The sequence below is a fragment of the Caenorhabditis remanei genome, chromosome IV (genome assembly GCF_010183535.1).
Source record: "Caenorhabditis remanei strain PX506 chromosome IV, whole genome shotgun sequence".
In the NCBI taxonomy this organism is placed as follows: domain Eukaryota; kingdom Metazoa; phylum Nematoda; class Chromadorea; order Rhabditida; family Rhabditidae; genus Caenorhabditis; species Caenorhabditis remanei.
In genome coordinates, this window is record NC_071331.1 from 11,521,295 (window position 1) to 11,541,641 (window position 20,347).

The 20,347-nt window shown below is 36.4% G+C and overlaps 2 protein-coding genes across 2 annotated transcripts; both read right to left on the reverse strand.

Annotated features, from left to right (window-relative positions):
* Positions 1-342: 342 nt before the first annotated feature.
* Positions 343-11,464, reverse strand: GCK72_013331 (uncharacterized protein; the record flags this gene model as incomplete). Its single annotated transcript, XM_053729800.1, has 8 exons — positions 343-391; positions 568-649; positions 702-843; positions 1,547-1,762; positions 2,180-2,275; positions 2,893-3,276; positions 3,328-3,408; positions 10,679-11,464. 8 exons carry the CDS (start codon positions 11,462-11,464, stop codon positions 343-345), a joined length of 1,836 nt encoding a protein of 611 aa, XP_053584572.1.
* A 1,975-nt stretch (positions 11,465-13,439) lies between these two features.
* GCK72_013332 (uncharacterized protein) lies at positions 13,440-14,679 on the reverse strand (the record flags this gene model as incomplete). The annotated part of the gene is made up of 3 exons (XM_003101151.2): positions 13,440-13,659; positions 13,777-13,856; positions 14,611-14,679. The coding sequence occupies 3 exons, from the start codon at positions 14,677-14,679 to the stop codon at positions 13,440-13,442; spliced, it is 369 nt and encodes a 122-aa protein (XP_003101199.2).
* Between the last annotated feature and the right edge of the window lie 5,668 nt (positions 14,680-20,347).

Below are 20,347 nucleotides of genomic sequence, written 5' to 3' on the forward strand. Positions count from 1 at the left end.
TTCACAAGAGAGGAAGGCACATTCGAAAAGAAAACGGGCTGGAAACTGAAGAAAATGGATTGAGTTTTCAGAAAGTAACTGAAATTTTTGTGAGGGAAAAGCAATACATTTACATCTAGTCGGTCAATTTATCACAGGTTGAAATACATAAAATGTGGGGGGAGAAAACTGAAATTCAAATATTTTTATGAGTCATGTTTCGAATTTTTTTGAGAGAAAAGGAGAAAACTACTACTGGGGGGAAGGAATGGTTGTGCGCGGAAATGGAAAATAAATGGAGAAAAGAAGTAGATTTATAAGAAGATGGAAATTAAGAAGACGTCGAATGGACACTCGGATGGTTTACATGTTGCTGACCATTTGGTATTTCTCGTGGAGAGACATCTCGTGCCTGCAAATAAATTATTTAAGAGAGATTTGAGTCATTAGAAGTGAAACTGCGCTCCGCTGAAATAGAAAAACACACAGAAAATGTCGCTAGAGCGCGTTTTCTAAACTTTTTGAAGCGCTAATAGAAGTGAGAGCGAAGAAACGGTATGAGCGCAAAACACCATGAAAAAAACTCACAAATGATTCTTTCGGTTCTTCATGCGAAGACGTTCGCGAGCCTCGCTGGCCGACAAGTGGTAGATGTCATCGTCGTCGTATCCTGAAATTCAAAAATTCATTTGACTATACATATCATAACCCGAATCCCGTACCACTAGTCGAGCTAGCCGCGTATCCATGACTGGATCCATTGCTCAATGGAGACGGCTGTTGTTGACTATGATGGTGGTGGTGATGAGTTTGAGAGTGTTGTTCGTGTTGTTGATGAGATTGAGTTGCGTACGATGGAACGTACTGAAAATAAGAGAATTGAATAAAGAGGCTGTGTGCTGAGTTGATATGTTTTAACAGGTGGGAATTAGGGTTAGTGAAGTTGATGAGTTCATAGTGAGTGATGAATAAAGAAGGACAGAGCAGGTCCAGTTTAGATATCCCAGTAATCTAAAGTTACTGAAACAGCCAAATGTCTCTAGGTTTCTGGATTGCTATTTGGAAATGGTACAAAAATGAAATATCAATCTCTTTCTGTGTCCAAATAAAGATTTAGTAGAACTCATACTGATGCGCAGAAATTGAAGTAAATGCGCTCCACCGGAACTTAAAAGTGAATCAGTGAGAATAGAAGCGACGCAGACCACAAAGGAGCCTTGAGTATCGAGAGAGCGCGTATTCTAAAACTGAGCCCATCAAATTTACGCACTTGAAACTTTCTACAGAATCGGGAAGAATTGGAAAAGTAAAAAATTTTTGACTGTTTCACGTTCTCATGTTAGGAACAATAACGTTGCGAGTGCGATCTAATGTATCTCGATTGTCGAAATAAAAATGTCGGAACTTTTTTCAAAAAATTCTAGCAACCATTTTGTTAATATTACAGGTGTGAGAAGCATACAAAAACTAATTGAAAGTCTAACTGAAGATGTTATCACACATGAATGAACTCAAAAACTTCTGCCAAAACCCAAGACCCAAAAAAGCCAAAAATAAATATAAAAACCTGATGCGAGACTGGCACATCAACGGCACTTTCGCGATGAGAAGAGAGTGAAGAGACGGAAGAAGCGTCTTCTGCAGATGGTAGCTCCTCGGTGTGACTATGGATGGTCACACTATTTCCGACAGTCGGAAGACTGACATTTCCAAAGACTTGATCCATGAGATCTCCGGATTCAGCTGGTGGAGCTGCGTACGCATCGTAGGCTGTGGTGGATTCCTGTATGAGAGAAATGAAACTGAGAAAGAGAAAGAAAGCTGCATGTGAGTTAACAGAAACTTTCGATAAAAAGAAAGAGAACTGAATGGAGACAGAAAGAAAACGCTCTGAAAAACAAACTGAAAGTGATCCGACAGGGAACCGATGAGAAGGGGAATCAAAGGAGCCGGTTTCAGAGAGAAAGGAAAGTTGGATGGCTGGAATTCAGAACCGCTTAGTATCAGATTCCAATCATCCAAACTAACCTTCTCCATGACACCGAAAGAAGTAAAGCAAAGAAAAAGAAAGAAGAGAGAGAGAGGAGTACGGTAGAAGCCCTTTTGATCGGTATAGTTTTGTCGGATCACTCACGTTTAGAAACGAGCAAGTTGTTACAGTTATTGTGTCCATTTGATTCTCTTGATTTTCAGTTGATACCTTGTATTGATAGGAGGCTGTGTTGCTAGAGATGGTCTCCGTCTTCGTCGTGGTTGTCATCTTCGAGATTTCACGTTCCTCGTTGACTTGGATGCTCTGGAAATGGAATGATCAATGTGCAGCAGTTGCATTAAGGTTGTCAAGTTGAAATTTATTTTGTGAGAACTTTGAAACAGCAAGATTACAGAGACAGTTGTAGAAGGAATTGATGTTGAGAAGCGTATGGTTCTGCTATTGTCGTGGGAAACCAGCTCATAGAATAAGATACAAATCATTTTAATTTATATAAAATTTTACGGGTGACTCAGACGACATCAAAACGTGCCAAATGACGAGTTAGCTATTGGAAATTTCGCCTTTCAATCCTCATCCAAATCGGCTAGGACAAGACTTTAAATTTCAGAAAAATCTCTAAAAACGACTTATTCTTTCCACATTCTTATTAGGGCGCCACACGTCTTACAACCGCGCTCTACTGAAACCGATGAAAATTGTGTGCGAAATTGAGAGACTCAGAGAAAAAGAGACAATTCTTAAGGGAATTTCGGTGGAGCGCAGTTGTAAGAACTCTGCGCAGCTGATAACAAATTTGAATTATTTGAAGCGCATTCTGGGGATCTCTATAATTTTTCTGTTTCATGCGTTTGCTTTCATCGTTTCTCCTTTTCAAGCTTCTAATTATTTTCCATTCCAACTATCATCCTTTAACTCACATGTGGATTCAATGGTTGAATATCATATCCATTGGTCTTCGCAACTGGAACTTCCTCATGATAAGTCTCCACATTGATTTCTGGTGCAAATCTCTCCACATTATCCCATGAATACGGGATACTGTGGTCTCTGTGATACTTGTCAACGTCTTCTGAAGCAACCAAAAGTGTCGTTTTCATGTTGTCCTTCTTGATAAGAGACACGACTTCTTTGTGTCCAGTGTTTGGATAGATCAGTTCTCCATTCACTCCGACGATTCTCTGTCCAATCACGAGTCCAGCTGCTTGTCCGATTCCTCCGTTATCGACAGTTCCGATGAAGTGACCACGGTTACGTTCGGCATGAAGATTGAATCCGAACTCTTGGTCAGGAGTGCTCTTTTTCTGTAAGGAAAGAAAATCAGTTTATTCTCACCCTTCTAAACAGTAACTAACCAATTCAGCGAGTCGTGGCAAATAGGGCATTGCGTCGGTTGGTGGCGGTGGTGGTGGCACGAAGACTGGCGTTTCTTTCGACTGAAAAAAGAAATTGAACAATAAATAGAGGAAAGAAAGTCATTTTGTATGGGAACATTTGATCTCAAAAGAGGCAAAAGGTCAAGACTGAAAAACCATTTCTTCTTTTGACTCTCTCTTTTTGCGTGGCTGGCACACACTCAATCGGAGATAAGAAACAGTAAATTGGTTTCAATTTTCTTTTATTATTGTTGGAAAAAGAGTCAGAGAACACAAAGGAAAGTGAGAATGTCAGATTTTTTGCCGAGTTGGTTTAAGAAATAAATTGAAGCTAGTCATATGAAAAAAAGAATGAATAGAACAGAATCCTCTCATATCCTATTTCTAAACACTCTGAAACAGTAACAAGACGAATCCAAGTAAAATACAACATTCTAACGCATGGGGGGAGAAACCTGAAGACGTTGTTGTATTCAGTTGTTGCGCCAATATAATTGGTCGTTTTGGGTGAAAACGATACTTTTGTCGGACAAGGCAGATAGAAGACGAACGGGTAGTTGAGGGAGGGGGGATAGAGGAATGGCAGATGTGAGAATTGAATGTGAATTAGGTGGAACATTTTGGAAAGAAATGTAGAAAAAAGAAGGGGTGGCTATCGGATACTACTTGCTACTTTTGATTCTTCTGGAATAGCGATGAAGTTCAGTTTCTACAAATTTTTATATTTGTAACGGAGGAAAATTAATCTAGTGATATTCCTTTCTCTTTAAAAAAAACTTGAAAAAAAAATTTCCTGTCACAAGGGTACGATTTGTGGTTTCTAAGATAACAAACGGATTGAAAGTGTGTATAGAATGCCCTTCGAATACAGTTTTGGTGAAAGCTGAATACGACTCCAGAAGAATATTTAACTGCTGGGCACCTAATTAAAACTGAAACAAGAAACCGAAACGTGACATCTTCATTTCCTAGCTTTCCATACTCAGAAATATACAAATCTATGAATATCTTTGTTCGTATTACAGATACAGATTAGCACCTAACCCACTCACTTTTCAAAATACCACTCTGAAACAGTATCATATTTTCCCACTCCATCTCCTCCCACCATCTCAAAATTTACCTTGCTGCACGAACTCGAACATCTTTGAATAAGAAAGTTGAATGGGTTAGAGCAACGTCTCATTTTACTGATTTTTTATTCAAAAAATGGCAGGAAGTTCGAAGGGGAAACGAAGTGTGAAAAGATACGGTTGTCATTGGCAACGGGCGAAGTGAAAGAGAGCAAGAGGGTGAGAAGTTATATAGAAAATATTTTGATGAAGTAGTAAACTTTCGAACCGAAAAACTTTTTTAATGGAAAATTGAATCTATAATATCAGGGGATCGAATTTTATCTGCTCTGAACTTATTCGAAACATTTACAAAAAAGTTTTCCCGGTTTCATTAAACCTTTGAAATGGGAAGCATTATCTAGTAACTATTTCATTCGACGAACTTTCCAAATTCTAGAAATCCCTTTCTGATTCCCCTCAGAATCTTCTTAATTCCAACTTTGAACCGGTTGATTCCTCCAACTATCCAATCACTACACAACAGAAAAAAAAGAAAAAAAGAGATTCGGTGCATACCTAATTTCTTCTTCGTCAGTGCATACAAGGAATCCAATTTCGACTATTTTTTTCTCTTTCTAGAAGAGGATCAAAAGTGGACAGGAAGAGAAAATAAAAGCGATGAATATAATAAAAACCGAGTGGGGCCAAGGACATCGTCTCGAGAGAGAAAAAAGGGAAGTGGTGTTGGAAGAATAATAACAATAGGAAGGAGAAGGGAACAAGAGATGAACAGAGTAATAGAAATTGAACATGGATTGAAAATTGAAAAGAAAGAGAAGAAGAAGAGGATTACAAGTATGGGAGTATCAGTGACGAAAGGGGAATTATGACTTTTTGGGTAAACAAGATTCCAGAAGGAATCAGTTACTTCGAAAATTGAAAAAGGTAACATCATCTAGACTTTATTATTAGAATAGGACCTTTTTTCTTTTATGTGGAATTAGAATCCAATAATACCACATCTGGAAAAAGCAGTTTCACGAACCTACTGAAACAGTGAACTTTCAGACGTGTTCGATAATAGAAAGGATAACTCAGAACTGAAGCTTGTTGAAAGAAACGAAAAAAAAAGCTTCAAATAGAAATAAAGCAGATTCTTTCGGTATGTTGAACTATTTGAGACCAATCATTTAAAAAATTCATAAAAGACTAGAGAAAGAGAACAGATAACATATACTTTTCAATGATTTTTCTGAAAAAGAAAGACCAGGCCGTGACGAAAATTGCCACGGCTCAGCCCGCAGGCCCGGCTAAAAAAATTTGAACTAAATTTTTAACTAAATTTTGAACGAAAATTTGAATTTTTACTATCCAATCAAAAGCTAGTTATGCATCAAAACAATTTTACTTTCTAATGCAAAATTTTGTTTTTAATCAAAAAATTTGTTAAAAATAGGTACCTCTTTTGAAGCCGGGATTTCGGGACTGAAAATTGCAAGTATGGACAACAGGACTTAAGATGAATCGAAATTAAGAAGAGTTTTAACATTCAAATAGCATTTTTGAAACAGGTAAAAATCGCGAGCTCATTAAAAGTGGTACTGTTTCAATCAGTTAGGAAGTAAATAGATATCAATCAAAAAGTACTCGATAGTTGATTATTATGATTAAAAACAAAATGACAATTTCAGATTCCAAGACCAAAACGTATTCTTATTGGCATAAGATCAACAATACCGAAAAAAAAATATCACAAATTTTAGAGTGACTGGAACAGAAATGATTTCTCCAAAATGTCGCACCTAGTCGCAACTCAAACGATGTCTCTTACAACAACATAATACAAATCTAAGCAGTGATTCAGGAATAAAGTCACCAAAAGTCATCTTATTCATATGCTCATTGAGCTCTCTCTCTCCCCCTTCACGTCTATTTGTCCACCTTGCCAAACAACCAATCCAACCGACAAACAAGAACAGAACGGTCGTCGGAGAGGAGATAGAAAGGTACACGTTTCTCTCTTGTTTTCAATTGTTTTGGACCCAACATTGACCGGATGGTTGGACATTTCCAATCTTCTTCTTTACTCTCTTTTGGTTCTTTTTAGTAAACGAATTGGTGAAAGATACCGCCGACAAACATATTGACAATGGGGCGAATAGAAGAATTGGGGGAATTCCACTTACCTTGTCAACCAATGACGTCATCTTATTTTCAGATCAAAGGTTCGAATTCAAATTCAGGAATAGTGAATTTATGTGAGGAAAGTGAGACGAATGAAATGGAATAAATTGAGATAAAATCTCGTCTCTAACCGCCTTTGTAAGATTTATGATCGAGATGACTAATAATAATCGGAACGGAATTTCTCTGCGGGCTGGTGTCATTTCTCAGAATCTGGTGTCAATTTTCAACAATTATGAATAATCTGAGAGATTTGATATGCGAAAAGTTTCCAACTGTGGCATGGGAACTGTTAGCGAGGAATATAGAAAGGTAGAGTAAACGTTGGAAAAATTATTTCACATACTTAAATCAGTATTCTGAAACCCAAACGATTTTTCTTTTTGTTCGGAACACAAGTTTTGAAGATCTAAAAAGTTCTGTTTCTGTAGCATGACTTATTGTTAGAAAAGGTGAACGTATCTGATCCGCAGAACTTATGGTTTTTCAGTCTGAAGAACAAGATTTCATTATTCGATTTTCGAGTAAAGCAGGGTCGTCCAAACAACGCAATGCGGTTTATTCCATATAAAAAAGGAATGATTTTGAAAGGGTAAATAGTTTGGAGACTAGAATATAGAGAGCATCAGATTTCCATTTTTCAAAATTTACAGTTTCATAAAAATATCAAAAGATGGAAAAATTTTTGAAATTGTTAGTAACGATCTCTCAAGATTATTTGCTATGAACCAAATTTACTGACGCTGATTCTCAAAAAGCCATGATTGCACAATTATTTATTCATCATGTAAAAATCATGATGGGGACTGCAGAACCCTAATTGAGAATCCATTGGTGAAAAAAGTGTCAGAAAATTTTGATTTCATGTTTTTTCTACATCGATTTTTTAAGTTTTTTGTCACAAGTTAAAAGTTGTTGTTTTCTGTTTCAAAACTGCAACTTGTAGGTTCTTCGCTTTCATTGAACTATTGAACCATTAGAAAATCCCATACAGTTTATTCACACTCTGAACATGAACCTTTTTTCAATTCTTCAACACTAGTTTTGTTCCTGTAATCATCCTGTGGACCCCTCTAACTCCATCATCCCTAAAAAAAATCCAAAAAACATCTGAACCAAAGCAAATACAAAAAGAACCACTCGAATGTCTCAAAAAGAATAAAACGACTAAATATATCCGATTACTAGCTAACAAATTCTTCCAGAGAAAGCGAAGAAAGCAAATACATGAAAAGAAGAAAAGTGTCTGTATATTTTCCGACAAGTTATGAATCGTTTCCCCCCAAAACGTTTTATGTTATTCGTTTTCTTATTTGTCAAGGTATAGAAGTATGATGGATGAAGTACTTATTCAAAAGAAGAAGAGAGAAAAGTTATAAGCAATTAGAACTAAAAAAGAACAGAGGATAACCTTGGAAAGGGTATTCTTATATTCAAGAGAATAACTGTAACACCACAAAATTAGATGAAGAATGTTGTCTTCTTCTGAATCTAGAATATATTCGATGCGTCATGCTTCGATAACTGTGAAGAAGGAGACGAGAGAGTGGATCTTTTAGAAGAGACGCAGATGGAGAAACGGAAAAGAATGAGACAAGAAAAGGGCAGGTGAAGGATAAAAAACAAGAGGAAGGTGTCTAATGGAGGACCAATTATGGTGGAAGGTCGTATTGAAGAGGGGGAGAAGGAAAATGGTGATTGGGTGGAAGTGAAGGGTTTGTTGCAGGAGGAAGTGATATCTGACGGCAATATCTTAGGCAACAAAGGTAGATATAGTTCCGAACCAGGGCTCGGCAAATTATTTGAATTCTTGTTTTGAATTTTTGATATATTTGGTGAAAGTTGACCAATCTATTCAAAACTTTCTAGGACAGTTCCAAACAACTCTCCATCAATATTGAATAGAACAGTAGTTTTGAAGCTATCAGCACGAAACGGAAAAAAAAAACTTTTTTAAATTTCAGGGAAACTTCGTCAAAAATTTTGCATTCTTCAAATATAACTTCAGGAATTTTTTTTTAAGCTATCAATATCTGGGTTTTGTGAATCAGAATAATTGAGTTTTTCGATTATTGATACTTCCAAAATTTAGGATTTATGCTGTTCCATCCAGAAAATTAGTACAGTAATTCACATTCTTTAGATTCCTTTTCTCAAAATTCCGAACTTATGAAATTAACTATTGCAACGTCTCCTTCTTCTCAATTTTCACAGTTTCAACGAAACCATGAATGTCTTCAACAAAACAGAGCAAGTGTTTCCTCGTGTACAAAAAATCATTTTGATTCAAAAAGTTTGAAATCAATGAGACATATATGATTGTTTCAAAACCGTATACTAGAAACGATACTCAAAAATATTGAGTTTCAGAACAAATGAGAGTATTTGAGCTTCTCAATCTAGTTCTTCCAGGGTAACTCGGTTGAGAATGAAAACCATTTCCTAACTGAACTCCTATTTATATAAGTTTTGATTTTGGCTAAAGTGCCAAAACTGCACGAACCGAATGAAAAAACAGGAAAGCGAGTTATGATTTGTCCGAAACTGTAAGTATTCTTTTTGAATAAATTAGCTACTGTTTCACTGACACAATGTAAAAACAATGAAATCTAATGAATTTCGATTCATCTCGGATACTGAAACAATAGGCATCTCACTTCAAATGTTGCATTTAACTATCACAGTTGACTAAATACTTTAAGATTTAAAAAAAAATGCGAGTATTTGAACTTCGCAATCTCGTTTTTTCAGGGTAAGAATAAAAGCCATTTCCTAACTGGAGCTCCTATTTATAACTTTCAATTTTCCTGTAAGTATTCTTTTTGAAGACAAGAGCTACAGTTTCACGGAAGTAATGTAAAAACAGTGAAATCTTATAGATTTTGATGCCTCGAATGTGTTCCAACTAAAAAATATTTATACCGAGTAGAGTGTACCACTGAAACAATGAATATCCCATTTCAAATACTGCATCTAACGATTACGGTAGAATTCGGTTACGGTTTTATTCTTGGGATATTACTCGTAACTATTTTCGAGTTGCGCTGTTCTGCTGTATGCATCTTTACTCATTTCTGAATTGAAAATTTGTGCTCAAAAAAATGAGTGCCCCTCTAATACAGTAATTACAGTACTGCCCAAAAATTGCTTTCTCCATTTCCCCAACTTGCCATGTACCCTATGATATATTTCCACCTTTCGTATTTTTTTCAAATATTTCTCCCTCTATCTAAATCACATTGTTATCATATCTCTTTTCTCTTTCATCTAATAGTTCCTCCTCTTCTCTTTCTCTTTTTGATCATAAATCTTCTTTCTTTTTTCTTCTTCTTCTCGTCTCAAACACAATTCTTCTCGTCTCAATAAAAGAATGATCTACCCCACTGCCACACATTTCTACAAAATACAAACATAAGCTTCAAGAGGGCCAAGAGAGAGAACAAGAGACGAGAAGAGATACAGGACAAACTAACAGTTCTTTCGTTTCTTTTTGGTTTCGTTTGGTGGAGAAAGTGAGAGAATTTTGGAATATTTGGAATGTATGCATGAGAAGAAAAAGACGATGGAAGTGAGTCAGAGGGAAAGAAAAGATACTGGTATAAAAATAAGACATATGGCACGAATTGAGTATGACTAATGATGGAAGTTTCAGAGAGATTCTGAAAAGGTTTAGTAGAGAAAGAGAGACGCAGAGAAGGTAGAGTGTCTGACTTCTCTGCGTCTCCGGTTCGCGTAGTACTTTTCTTTTGAAAGGAGTTATTGGAATTATCAGATTATTGGTGAGTGAAGCGAGCTATTAATATCAGTCACTTTCAAAACTCTTCAAGTCTAAGTTTTGAAACAGATTTTAAAAAGAGATATTTTTCAGAAAAATGATTTTTAAAAATGTGCACCGGGTATTTCTTTTATCGAGTTAAAAAGTTAAAAAGTTTTAATTTGAAGTATTTCAATTTAGACGGACCTGAATCAGTTTTCCACGTCCAGTTCTCACATTCATTATGTTAATGAAACTGTACGAATATGTATATTCGTTGAAACAATTGAAACCAAAAGAGATCTAGTTCTATGGTGACTCCAAAATCATCACTCACTTTACTCCTCCTTGACGATGAAGATGGAATCGACTCAATACTCCTCGTCGAGCCATAATGTTGCTTCAGAATTCCTTTCTTTCCTCTCGACGACGTCTTCTGATCCTCGGCCTCCTCTTCTATCCTAATAACCTCATCGAACTGTCTCATCACATCTCTCTGCTCTGCATCCAACCAATCACTCATCCTCGTTCTTTTGATTCGAATCGATTCAGTTTTCCAATCGAGTTTCGGAACACGTACCAACACGTGGCTTCCAGATGGAACGACGGCGATCACTTTTTTCGGAGAGATGGTGGATTCAGATGATACTGAAGACGTTGACGATGAGCGAGATGGTGTATGGAACGAGACAGTTGAAGAAGATGTCGAAGAGGGTTTCTTTTTTGACGACGATGAGGACGATCGAAGTCGAAGTGAGAGATTGGAGACGTAGGTTGGGGAACAAGTCTTCTGAGACGAATGAGGTGTTAGACAGTTGTTGCAATCGAACGACGACGGCGGCGTCAACGACAATAATGATGAATCCTTTGGCGCTGGGAGGCTTGCGACGAGGCCCGCTACTTGTCTAACCGTCTGCGTTTCGTCTGAAGTACGCGATATCTGCGCACGTGGCGTGTCTGCGTCTCGTCTGATCTGCTCTTCCGTTGATTTGTCATCGGTAATCCGTTGTGGTAAACGGGCGTAGATCAGCCAGAAATAGTACAAGAAAGATGTGTAGAGGTAGGAGATCCATGTGATTGGTTGAGGGCTTTCCCCTCCTGAAGGATTACGATTGGAATCCATGGCAAGGAGGCTTGGAGGGATTCAGAAGACTTTCAGAATACTGATTCGGAAGACGATGCTCTTTCCGAATAAAAGAAAGAAGAATGACGAAGAAGAAGGGCAAAGTGACTATTGTTTGTCAAGATATATAACTTTTTTGCCTCTCAATGCATAGTATATGGTTTTCTTCCGCATCGTCCATTTCTTTGCCCCGCGAAGCGAGCTGCCCCATAAATTCCCTTCTTCTTCATATTTTTATCGACATGGAATATTAACATATATGACAAATACACTTTCTTCGAATGCTTTCTTAGTCAATGGAGGAGACGAAGAATAGGATGTGTGTGAAATGTAGAGGAGAATGTAAAGGCCATTCGGTTGAAAAAGTACAAGTGGATTGGTCGGTCATTGAACTATTAAAAAGTGAACAAGGAGAAGCCCAGATGTTCTTTTTGCGAGAAGAGAGGTCACCAAGCGTCTACGAAACAGCTGCAATACCTGATGACGTTTCAAGAAGAACCATTCGGCATTTGGAAGGAGAAAATGCATTTTTTAGCATGTGTTCGCCGAAAGGGGAACCGATATAAATCTATTGAAACAGCAACAAAAATCTTGGTAAATTAGTCCTATTGAAGGAACAAAATAGTTGAGATCATCTAAACCTGGCAGAAAATTATATCCAGCTCAACTAAAGAAGGAATTTCAATCTTTAGGAGAATAAGAAATTACACGGTTTCAATGAAATCTTAAACTGATGAACGATTATTAACAAAGGTTATTTCTGACTGAATGTTTTTATTGGGTAGCAAGTTGAATTGCTTTCGGATTTCCAAATTAGGCCTACGACAACGTTGGTTTATCATGTGGTATTAGTGCCAAAAAATCATTTTCTTATTTTACTAATATTCAGAAACAGTTGAACTTACTGTTTCTGTTAAAGGTTATAAGAGTAACGCCGTGAGAGCTGCATTAACGCATAGTTTTTAATAAAATCTACTTCTCCTATCAAAAGACCAATCAACAATGACGTGCATGCTTTTTAGATCTATAAATTGAAACTGTAGCTATCTATTACCTTTTTGAATTCTCAGGAATCTTGAAGTTGGATGGGTGAGTTCAACAGAAGTACGCTCAAACTCAAACATATTGCCAAGTCATGTTTTCGAACAGTAAACGCAAATATATCGGGTGGAAATGAATGAAAAAACCTTTCAGAACTAGTAGTAAGAAAAACATGAATACTTCACAGTTTCAACGAGCCCTATTACCATGTGGCTGAAACTTGGTTTGATAAGCTTTCGAAAAATTAAGGTACCGTTTCAGAAAGTGTTCGAAAAATGCCCATTTTATTATTTACTGATTATACTCTTCAATTACTCCACGGTTGATTTTTTGTAGTTCCCTCGATTAGCAAGATCATTTTCAGACCCCACCATCTCAATCAGCTCCCTCCAACTCCCATCAAGCTTCTCCCCTGCTCCCATTTTTCCTAATGACGTCATTCATAAACTCTTTCTCTCTCGCACCTCCAACTATTATTTGTTTATCCCTTTTTAGTGTGTGAACATGACTCAGATTGATGGTTCAATATGACTCAAACATACACACATTCCACCTCCAAATATCAAAACAATACACATTCTTTCTCGAAAGAAGTTCAGTTGATCAAGTGGTTGCAAGTGCAAAACGACGGTGTGAAAACATAAACAAATGATTGCTCAACTCAACACTATATGACATTTGATACTGTTCTTGATGAGGAATAAACAGAGAAAATGGGGAAGGACTAACCTGTGAATATGTGGTTGGAGCATACCACGAGCTGGGTGGAGGAGAGTTGTTGGACGGACGTTGGTTCTGACAGAAGGATAGGATTTTTGTATGGACAAGGGGAACTGGACACGGGGAACATAGGGGAAAATCTATTGAGACAATTAATGTTTCAGCGAGAGCACATACTCCAATGATATTATCTTTGTCCATTCTATTTCATTCATCACGAACTAACCTTTTGAGAAACTCGTTCCACATTTGGAAGATCCAAAGTGATTGGAATATTGTGCTCTTGATACAACTTTGCTCCTTCCTCTGAGATGACGAGCATCTCGCAACGATTCGGGTTTGCCTTGATACGTTCGACCACTTTCTTGTGGTTCTCACCGATGATTGAGTGACCGTTGACGGCGAAAATACGATCTCCGGTGATCAATCCTCCTCTGAAAAATGGAAAACGGTTACAGTTGGAACATAAGTCCAGAAAGTCTTTCAAATTATTGATTAATGATAAGAACAATGGAAATACGACTCAAAGTAACAGTAACGCCCCAACTAACCTCTCAGCCGGACTGTTCGCATCGACAATTCCTACGAATTGTCCACGTCCCTTCTCGGCGTGCAAGTTGTAGCCGTATTCCTGAAATCAAATGATTTTTCAATTTTTAAGACGTGCGACATAATAGCAAAATATTGGTTGTATGTTTCAGTTTCGATGAAAATAGTGAGCATTTTTTGTAGGATAGTCTGAGTCCAGAACCATTCTCAGAATCAGTAATAATTTTTTGACATTTAACAAAGCGTCTAGAACAGCTAAAGCAAAATACTTCTAGAGATTTGAAATTTTGAAATCATTTTTCCCAAAGGTTTAATGTTTCACTACAGTCTAATAAAAGGATGCACCATCTAGTGGAATTCATCCAAAAATTAGATTTATCAAAAGAATAAGCTCAAAGATTCACTGATGCATAGGACTAAAAATGCAATAAATGAAAATTTTAAGAACATCGTTATCAGAATTTAAAAAAAAATCCGTAAGTTCTGAAAGTTTGACTCTTTCTGTAACATTGCTGTTTCATCATCATATTTTTTGGATCATATTGTTCAGAAAACACTCCTCTTGGCTGTGACGTGTTTAACGAAAATCTAGAAGCTCCAAAAACACTTGGTAACTTTACTGTGTGAAACAAGTTTGCAATTTCGAATATCCGCGTTTTTTGGCTCCGTATCTGGAGTTGATACTCAGGGAATTAGAATAAATGCAAAACAAAGTATCCGACACGTTACAAGGTGAGTCGGTAGGTGTTCTAGTCTAACAAATATGGAAAAATCACAGTAGAAAGTAAATGTAAACCAATAAAAGCTTATTGAAACCGAAAAAAATCCAAACTAACCGTCTCGCCGTTCAACTTCTCAATGACACAAAGTCGCGGTGGGACCGCGCCGCTCGGAATTTTTACCATGGCTCTGGAAAATTTCTAATTTTTAACAACAACAATGAAAACAACATGAATATATGGAAGGAAGTGGTCAAAGTAGACTCTCAGAAACAGGAAAAAAATCTGAAAAAAGTGAGAAAAGACGAAAGTTTGCAAGTTGGTTTCTGTGCCAAAATCGACATGTAAAACATGAAATTTTTGACAGTGAAGAACAAGAAAAAGAGAGAAAAGTGATTATGCCGTTGGAGTGAGAAGAGGACACAACTCTCTCTTATCAGTACGGACGGTCTTTTCGGCGCCTGGCATACAACTGTCCGGCTCCGAAATTTTTTGTGTTTGAAGAAAAAAAGAATAAGAAGGGTGAGAATTGAGTGGCGGGAGAAGAAGAAGAGGCTGTGAGTACAAGTGTTCTGGTGGATTCCACGTGAAACATAGAAACACGTGGAAAAGTTTGAACAGTGGCAAAACGGGGAAGAAGAAATGGAAAAAGGAGAGAGACGGAAGAACGGAAAAGAGTTAGAGACGGAGAGAACGAGGTGCATGAAAAATGCTTGACACTGTTTGCTCTTTGTGCTCTATTCACCAGAGACAGTTGAAAAGCGAGAATAAAAAAAACGTCTTGTAAAAGAACAGTAGTAGCCTATAGTCAGTTTGAGGAAAGAAGTGAGAGGGGATGGGAGTTCAAGAATCAGAAAGGTGAGTTGATGGTTCCACAAAATTTGGCACACTACAAATATTTACTGATTCAAATTCAAATTGTTTAGTTACCTTTCAACTATCTTTTCATTATGTAGGAAGCTAGTAAAACTTTCAAACACATTTAGTTCATCAAAATAAATGAGCGAATTGTAGCAAAATAATATCATTTCTACTAACTGGCAATTCATATCCCAATCAGCTACATGGTCAATTCGGAATAGAAAGTTTATCAGAATGGAATTCATAAAAATTAACCATAGGTAGTGGAACGACGAGAACGAATTTAAAAAATAACTGCGGTTTCACAATTATTACAGAAGACTATAGAAATATATATCATTTGATATTGAGCAGGGTTTGTCGAAATAAAAAAACAAAATCTTGTTGTGTGAAAAATTAGCGTCTCACTCTCATTTTAAGGTAAAATATGCAATGCAGCATGACTTCAATTGATGACCATAAAAAGTTACGGTAATTAGAGCGTGGTTCTATCATTTGCTCACAAGAGAACTACTTTTAGAAAATGTTTGAGAATTTGCTGAAAATTGGTTCATAGGTAGCTTCGACCATTTCGGAGCAGGAAAGGGGACACAATTTTGTGATCATCGTATTCAGAATGGTCTAAGCAACCTATGAACCAATATTCAGCAAATTCTCAAACATTTTCTAAAAGTAGTTCCCTTGTCAGTGCCAAACTTGACAGAATGACAACCAACACTGAATCGAAATTGGTAGTACTGTATTCGTAAGCTAAATTTACTGCTTCATTTGGTTACTGAACTTAGCCCTGATATTTAAGAGGCGTTGTCTGTAAGATGAGGATTCCTCTTGGCACAGTTGCAAAAAGTTGTTTCAATCCGAACTCTTTTCACAGCATATGTACCCCTATGGTAGTGATTTACAAAAAATATGTCACCAGTCCTCTATGACGTCATCATAGGAAAATATGACCAATAATTGACTTTTCACCCAAAAATTCATAAAAATTTCAATTTTTCAAATAACTTTAGGAAACTTTGGCAACATGTTAGGAGTGATTTTGACTACCTCTACACAAATTTTCAGCCCCTCAGACACCCCAGAAACCGTTCAAGTTAATTCCATTTTCATGTTTTTCCAACTTTTCTCGAAAAATCCCTCTAGAAGTACTCAAATTTCAAATCGTATTCGTATTCTCCGCAAAAAGTTTTATTAGGTCCAGTAAAAATCATCAAAAAACCATTGCACCATTTTGAGATTTTTTGATTTTTTCAAAAATCACATAAGGGTCCCCCCTTATGAAAAAAAAATTTTCACGAAAAATTCAAAGAAAAAATTTGTTCCGAAAATAATCAGAATATTGAGAAAAGACTTAGAATAAACCAATTCCAAGATTATACATCTCAGAAATTGGTTTGAACCGATTTCGTTTTTTTCTTCATCGAAATTTTTTCCCATTTTTTGACGTTTTCATCAATATTTTGTACTGAAGTACACAAATTTCAAGTAATGTACTTGATACTCGCTAAATTTAACAAATAATCAAAATAAGACAAATGAAAAACCATTGGACCATTTTGAGATATTTTCATTTATTTCGAAAATCACATAAGGGTCCCCCCCATGGAACAAAATTTTTATCGAAAAAATATTTAAACATTATTTTGATTTAAAAACGTTCAAAACTCTTTTACTAAACGTCTTGTAATATTGCATCAATGTTCTGAACGTTTTTGAATCAAAATAATGTTTAAATAATTTTTCGATAAAAATTTTGTTCCATGGGGGGGACCCTTATGTGATTTTCGAAATAAATAAAAATATCTCAAAATGGTCCAATGGTTTTTCATTTGTCTTATTTTGATTATTTGTTAAATTTAGCGAGTATCAAGTACATTACTTGAAATTTGTGTACTTCAGTACAAAATATTGATGAAAACGTCAAAAAATGGGAAAAAATTTCGATGAAGAAAAAAACGAAATCGGTTCAAACCAATTTCTGAGATGTATAATCTTGGAATTGGTTTATTCTAAGTCTTTTCTCAATATTCTGATTATTTTCGGAACAAATTTTTTCTTTGAATTTTTCGTGAAAATTTTTTTTTCATAAGGGGGGACCCTTATGTGATTTTTGAAAAAACCAAAAAATCTCAAAATGGTGCAATGGTTTTTTGATGATTTTAATTGGACCTAATAGAACTTTTTGCGGAGAATACGAATACGATTTGAAATTTGAGTACTTCTAGAGGGATTTTTCGAGAAAAGTTGGAAAAACATGAAAATGGAATTAACTTGAATGGTGTCTGGGGTGTCTGAGGGGCTGAAAATTTGTGTAGAGGTAGTCAAAATCACTCCTAACATGTTGCCAAAGTTTCCTAAAGTTATTTGAAAAATTGAAATTTTTATGAATTTTTGGGTGAAAAGTCGATTATTGGGCATATTTTCCTATGATGACGTCATAGAGGACTGGTGACATATTTTTTGTAAATCACTACCATAGGGGTACATATGCTGTAAAAAGAGTTCGGATTGAAACAACTTTTTGCAACTGTGCCAAGGCCCAACACAAACATTCTCACTCTTACAGATAGTGCCTCTTAATTAATTGATATACGTGATGTATGTATTGAAATACTCGCATCAACTTTTTACATCCACTGTTCCAAAACTATCATATTAGGTTCTACGAATAAGGTTTTAATCGTTACGAGCCTTATTATCTAAAGTAACTTAAAAATAACTCAACCTGGCCCATTCTGAACCTATCAATATCACCAGTACCCCACCATTCAATAAACCGGCTCCGCGACAATTCGCAACTGCGACATTCCGCAACTCACGTAGGTTTCGCAACCGCGACACTTCGCAACAGCGACATTTCGCAACTAGTCATTTCGCAACTGCGACGTTTCGCAACTACGACATTTCGCAACTACGACGTTTCGCAACCACTGGGCATTTGCATATTTGGGTCAGCTAAAAATTTTGAGTGTACCAAAGTGCTTGGGAGCATATTTGAAAATAATTGAATAGAAGAAAAAGTTATCTGACCCACTTTTAAACAAAACTAGGTTAAACTATTGCTAGTTTAATGGTTGCGAAACGTCGTGGTTGCGAAATGTCCTAGTTGCGAAACGTCGCAGTTGCGAAATGACTAGTTGCGAAATGTCGCAGTTGCGAAGTGTCGCAGTTGCGAAACCTACGTTAGTTGCGGAATGTCGCAGTTGCGAAATGTCGCAGTTGTGAATTGTCGCGGAGCCAATAAACCAGTTCACTCTCCTCCAGTTCAAAAAATTTCTCCTTTTCTCTCTGAAATAATCTCCTCATAAAAATGTACATTCGAGATCGGAAACAGGGTAACAAAAACCGAAAAGAGATAGAGTGACAGAGAGAGAAAAGTAAAAAGATTTGGGTGAAAATATGTGAAATGAAAATGTGAAAAAGAGAGTGAGAGAGGAGTAGAATACAACTATAATACAAACGAACAATAATGAGAAACATATGAAATTTTCACTGGTTTTATGTATTTGTGTGCAAAGAGACGAGTAAAAAGGGATGAGAGGAGTAGGGGGGAATGGGGGGACAGTACGTACATAACTTGTGGGTGATAAATAGTGATAAGAGGGTGTGAGTGATGAGAGGAAAAGAGAGAGAAAAGAAACAAAATGGTGATTGGAGTAGAGAGAGAAGACTCTTCACTTGTTTCGCACCCCTTTGGCATTTTGAAACATTTGTGCAAATAGATAGAAGAAAATTACAGATAGAGTGGGCATGGGTTTGAGTTCGAAGTACTGATGGAAATCAGATTCTCGACGTTCTTCTCCTAGTGAATCGTAGAGAATTCAACACAAAAAACCTTTTTTGGAAACAGTGAAACCTCCTAGCTCCGGTAACCAAAATGAGAGTCTGAGATTTTACAAAGAGGAAACTTTTTCAAAAATTTTGATCACTTCCCATCATCATGCTTGTGAACATATCATCCCTCCCAGGTCAACTCAACTCAAATAGCCAAAAACGAAATCAAATTTCCAGCTTCAAATCGGGTTTAAGTTCTATGAGAAACAGTGAACAGGAAAAAATCCAATTCGTATTGTGATAAGTTAACCGGAAGATCATGGGACATTTCAGAAGAATTGAAGAGTTGAAAATGAATACCAATGATTAAGACTGCTTTTTGAGACTACCATGAAACGGAGAAAACACAGCAAACACCAATACTTGGTGTTTTTTTTTAGATTGTCAGTTCAAGCTCAGACAAAAGAAAAAAGTATGAGCTATGATGATAAAAGCATCAGATGATAGAAACCCACAGAAAATCATCCCAGCTGAGAAAATAGAAGGCAGCTGCATCTCACGCAATAAATTTATAATTTCAAGAGGGATTTGATATTATTTTGAAACTGTTCATAAGTACAACACTGTGGGAGTGTAGAACTCTTAATGAAAGTTGTCACAGTCTTTGAAAAATCATGATTCTGTTAGAGCGATTATAAACAATTTTTCAAGATTCTGAAATCGAGTAAAAGTGTGTGTCTGAAATTAGCGATATAAAAAGTAGCAGTACAATATTGTTCTACTGATGATACATGAGATTTGTGTTATTGATGAAACAGGAATTGTTGAATATCATTGAAAGGCGAAAATAATGGTTTTTCTAGTAATTCAAATGAGATGTCGGTTTCAAACTACTACCAAGATTAATCAAGAAATTGCCACTGTACTGTACAGTTAGATTGCACTCCGAAATGCAAAATATTGAAAAATATGTGTTGTTTTTAAAAAACAGCTAGTTTTTAGATTTGAAGAAGAGCATTTCCAATAGGACGAACGTTCTAATTGAAGATTTATAGCGTCTCCTTATTAAGTAGAAGATTTGAAACATTAAAAAACCGAAAAACTTCTAAAAATCCATATTAGCATACAGTTCCAAACAGTGAAATGACCAACAACAGTTGTTTGTTGTGATCATGTTCATACTCTGTGTCTGTTTGAATGTAAATCCATTCAAGTAGAA